Source organism: Amphimedon queenslandica, unplaced genomic scaffold, assembly GCF_000090795.2.
Source record: "Amphimedon queenslandica unplaced genomic scaffold, v1.1 AMPQUscaffold_7812_Cont20241, whole genome shotgun sequence".
Taxonomy (NCBI): Eukaryota; Metazoa; Porifera; class Demospongiae; order Haplosclerida; family Niphatidae; genus Amphimedon; species Amphimedon queenslandica.
The window spans coordinates 1-2,226 of NW_003551908.1; the positions used below are offsets into that span (position 1 = coordinate 1).

At 38.4% G+C, this 2,226-nt stretch overlaps 1 protein-coding gene across 1 annotated transcript; it reads left to right on the top strand.

Moving 5' to 3' along the window:
* Nucleotides 1–58: 58 nt before the first annotated feature.
* On the top strand, nucleotides 59–2,168 carry LOC105315823 (uncharacterized; the record flags this gene model as incomplete). The annotated part of the gene is made up of 6 exons (XM_011410582.2): nucleotides 59–224; nucleotides 332–460; nucleotides 839–1,165; nucleotides 1,513–1,743; nucleotides 1,898–1,989; nucleotides 2,053–2,168. Coding segments are annotated over exons 2-6 (781 nt in total), but the record flags the coding sequence as incomplete, so codon positions are not given.
* Nucleotides 2,169–2,226: the final 58 nt, after the last annotated feature.

Genomic DNA, 2,226 nt, shown 5'->3' on the forward strand with positions numbered 1-2,226 from the left:
TTACTTTATTAACACACACAACATGTGTGCACCACTCTTCCTAACTCTCTTCCTTTCTCTCTCTCCCTCTCTCTCTCCCCCTCCTCTAGCAATCCAAAGTGTATCAATACTCTTGTCACCATTGTACTGAAGCTCACACCAAACTGGTCAAGTGTCAGGAGAAAGTTGAATCAGCTAAAAGCTCAGCCATTAGGAGGAAGAAAGCAGAAGAAAAAGAGAAAGAAGTAAGAAACATGCAACACATTTTGACATTATTAGTAATTCTTCTCACACGTACATGTACATGTATTTATACTCATTAATACTTACATGTTACTCTACACATCAATAGCGCCGGAGGCAGTATAACGAACAGAAAGGTCGTCTTCTTAAAGCTCGCAATGAGTATCTCCTCAGGCTTGCTGCCAGTAATGCCCGCTGCCTTCATTTCTACAGTGTGGACCTGATGAATATAATAGAGGTACTGGAGTCTATATGTACATGTACCTGTACTTTATATCATGTACATTATACATGTGACTCTTATTAAATGAATTCAGAGTGTTTGCAGCAATTGTTGTCTAACTTTAGAAATGATGTGATTATGTTGCTGGTCTAATTGCTATAATTGTGACAGTCAGTCTGGCAACATTAGCTCCAGCATGATCATTATAAATGGAGCTTTGAGTGAAGCATATTGTGTTAACACTGCATCAGAATTGGATTGAGAATGCATTAACAGTTGTACTACTACAGTGTTATCTTTGCGTTAACATAGGATTAAGAGCTAATGTACTAATAGTTGTATTGTTGATACAGTGTTGTCTTTGCGTTAACATGATCTCAATTTATTCTTTAGTTTATGGATCATGACTATCACGAGTCATTCAAGAGGTTAGCTCAAGCGTACGCTGATGCTGAGAGGACCAGCTGCAATCAGACCATAGGAGCAACCAATGGCCTCATCAACCAGACACAAACCCTCCATTTTGAAAACGACCTTCACTACTTCTTATCCGAGTTCTCGTCTGTCTTCACCCATCCTCCAGAGTTTAATTTTGTCCCTTTTGGTGATGATGACGTTATGGAGTACAAGGTTAACATGAAGGACGTCTTTCTCAAGGCTCAGGAGGTTGTCAAGAACATCACTGTTGAAATTAATAACCTTCAAGCTTCCATTGATGAGGTATTGGATTAATAACATCAATATTATTATTATTATTATCATGTGGGGCTGTTCTTTGTCAGAACAAATATGGACATTTTGTTTATTTTCATGTTAACAGTAAAAGCTGAATTATGAGGCTCTGCTTGTACAGTTGATGTGTGTTTGTATGAATCATGTACCTATAGAGAACAGGACCTTTACAAACTGCGACATTTTTGGAAAATTATCACCTTTTAAGATGTACATGTAAAACTAACAGATATGCATGTGCTTTTTTCATCACTTTTAAATATACATATTTAATATTACATCTACATGTACATGTGCATGTATCTAACAGGAAATACTCACTCTCTTTCCTTCAGGATACTAAGACAATAGAGCACATGTCTTCGAAGAACCTTCAGAAATATAAAGTTAAGTCAATAGACGATGCCCTGGGGGTTCTTGAGGAGGCTGGGGAGCCCATTCCGCCAGAGAATCCTTCAAAAACCTCATCACTGGACAGAGGGAACCTACCACAGAGTACAAGAGGTGTATTGGCTTTACACAACTCACAGAAAGGGAAGGAGGACACCTTCTCCTTCACACTAGGGGTCAGCCAGTCATATTATATACTTTTATGTGTACTGTTAACATTAATGTACCTCCAGTACTTTTAATATAATGAAACATGTGTACATGTAGATAAAGATGTTCCATTATGCTAGCCTAACCTAGTGTGTTATCTTGTTTTCAAAACGTGTTCAGGTATTCTCAAGGAAGTTGTTTAGAGCTGCCCAATTGAATGTATCGACTGCTAAACTAAGGATTGTGGATAAGAGTCTTAGCGAACAGAAAGTGTAAGGACATTAATTCTCTTTTATACTTTGATTTGAGTCCCTCCCTCTCTCTCTCCCCTCCAGGCCCCCTGTCAGTGTTGATGGTGATTATCGTGTTCCAAAGCTGTTTGGTGGTGACTGTCTGGAATACATCATGGTACATCTTAGTATAACATGTCTTCATTCTTTTATTTATACATGTATCTCTTTCTCTCTCTGTCTCTCTCTCTCTTTCTCTCTCTCTCTCTCTCTCTCTCT